This window comes from Ischnura elegans, chromosome 10 (assembly GCF_921293095.1).
Source record: "Ischnura elegans chromosome 10, ioIscEleg1.1, whole genome shotgun sequence".
In the NCBI taxonomy this organism is placed as follows: Eukaryota; Metazoa; Arthropoda; class Insecta; order Odonata; family Coenagrionidae; genus Ischnura; species Ischnura elegans.
In genome coordinates, this window is record NC_060255.1 from 80971335 (window position 1) to 80972745 (window position 1411).

General features: G+C 35.3%; 1 protein-coding gene across 2 annotated transcripts; it reads right to left on the reverse strand.

Moving 5' to 3' along the window:
• Positions 1-251: 251 nt before the first annotated feature.
• Positions 252-1411, reverse strand: LOC124166745. 2 transcript variants are annotated; one of them, XM_046544417.1, is made up of 4 exons: positions 1377-1411; positions 921-999; positions 605-834; positions 252-520 (listed from the first exon to the last, which is right to left on the reverse strand). In XM_046544417.1, exons 3-4 carry the CDS (start codon positions 827-829, stop codon positions 389-391), a joined length of 357 nt encoding a protein of 118 aa, XP_046400373.1. In that variant the 5' UTR covers positions 830-834; positions 921-999; positions 1377-1411; the 3' UTR covers positions 252-388. The 2 variants fall into 2 exon arrangements, with proteins under 2 accessions (XP_046400373.1, XP_046400374.1); XM_046544418.1 differs by having other exon boundaries at positions 921-996; positions 1377-1397.

The window sequence follows — 1411 nt, forward strand, 5'->3', positions numbered from 1 at the left end:
TGAACTTTAGGTATTTGTTTGAAATTCTGCCGAAGCTCCACAGGGTCGTTTCAGATATCGTTGTACTAATGATCCATTGTTTTAGTCAAATAAACAATGAGTTGAACGATATCTGACACGACTGTCGAGCTTCGGAAGAATTTATACAAATGCTTAACGTTCAGCATTCTACCATTTTTGCGCCGATAATAGCAATCTTCAAGTACTACTTAAGTATGTGAGGGGCAGCAAGAATTAATTGAAAACACAGGTTTGCAATAAATGATTTTATTAATGATTACTCTGTTTTAAGTATACATTAGAGTACTGATTAATGATAGACATAATACACGAAGACACTCACCCATAATGACACTGCATATTTTCGATCCCATAAACTTTTTCTTCTTCATCCCCTCAACTCCAGACTTTCCGGTGAGGCAGAAGTGCTTCGCTGCTGATCGTCAGTGAATACAAAATATAAAATTTTGTATACTGAGGGTTGCTCCTCATCACCACAAATGCGAGCAATTTGAGTAACCTGTAAAGAAAAATATTATGTAATCAATGGAATTCTGGTTGAAATTATCATAAAAGAATTAAACACAAATGATTGAGGCCTTACCAAATTATTGTGGAGAGATACATCCTCTGACAGTTCCCTCTCAAGCTCCTCTACATCATCCAAAGTTTTAAGAGGGAATTTCCGGTTGACGGAAATGCTCTCTTCATTCACTACAGGCTTGGACTTTAGCTCTTTCTTTAATTCTGTGAGCATGCTTAAAGCCATGCTCACCTTCCCATCTAATCTCCTGTATCTCTTTTCCCATATCTTCTCCTGAGCTTGCATGAACCCTAAAATTTTAAATGTGGAAAGGTTAGTTTACAAAGTGACCTTTATGTCAGTACTTATATAAATAAATACATGATAAAAATATTACCATACAACTCTTCTGCTGTTGCCGGCCGCTTAGTCTCTCTTTCTTTCCCACCAGGTGCTTGGATCTAGTTGTTTTCCTGCTATGAGAAATGTCCATTAATTTTAACTCGTGTACTGCATAATACATCATCGCGTCAGCCCATCTCGTTAGACAATCTTTTTAATATTATACTAAAAAGGTTGGCTAACTAAAAAATTTTGAGCTGCGAACTTTTCCTGTGACATGCGTTACACATTTCCTATTTCACTATTAATGGAAACCTATATAATCAATATTTAAAAGCTTATATCCAACGGTTCCGAACATAACTACGACCACGTATGTAAACAAAAACACAAAGTCCTAAAATGTGTTTATATTCACCATGCTAGAATGCCAATTCTACCTAATTTCAAGGAGAATTGAATTTAAATTAACTAAAATTATACATTTTAAAAGAAGATGATAAATTCTTACCTATTAAGAATCCCCAAGGACGATCAACAGTTCCA

Bases quoted from the DNA above. Each gene is read 5' to 3' on its own strand.
- LOC124166745 (XM_046544417.1), bottom strand. From the start codon at position 829: ATGCAAGCTCAGGAGAAGATATGGGAAAAGAGATACAGGAGATTAGAT. The intron at 521-604 runs GTAAGGCCTCAA...TTTTCTTTACAG, and splicing joins TATCTCTCCACAATAATTTG to GTTACTCAAATTGCTCGCAT.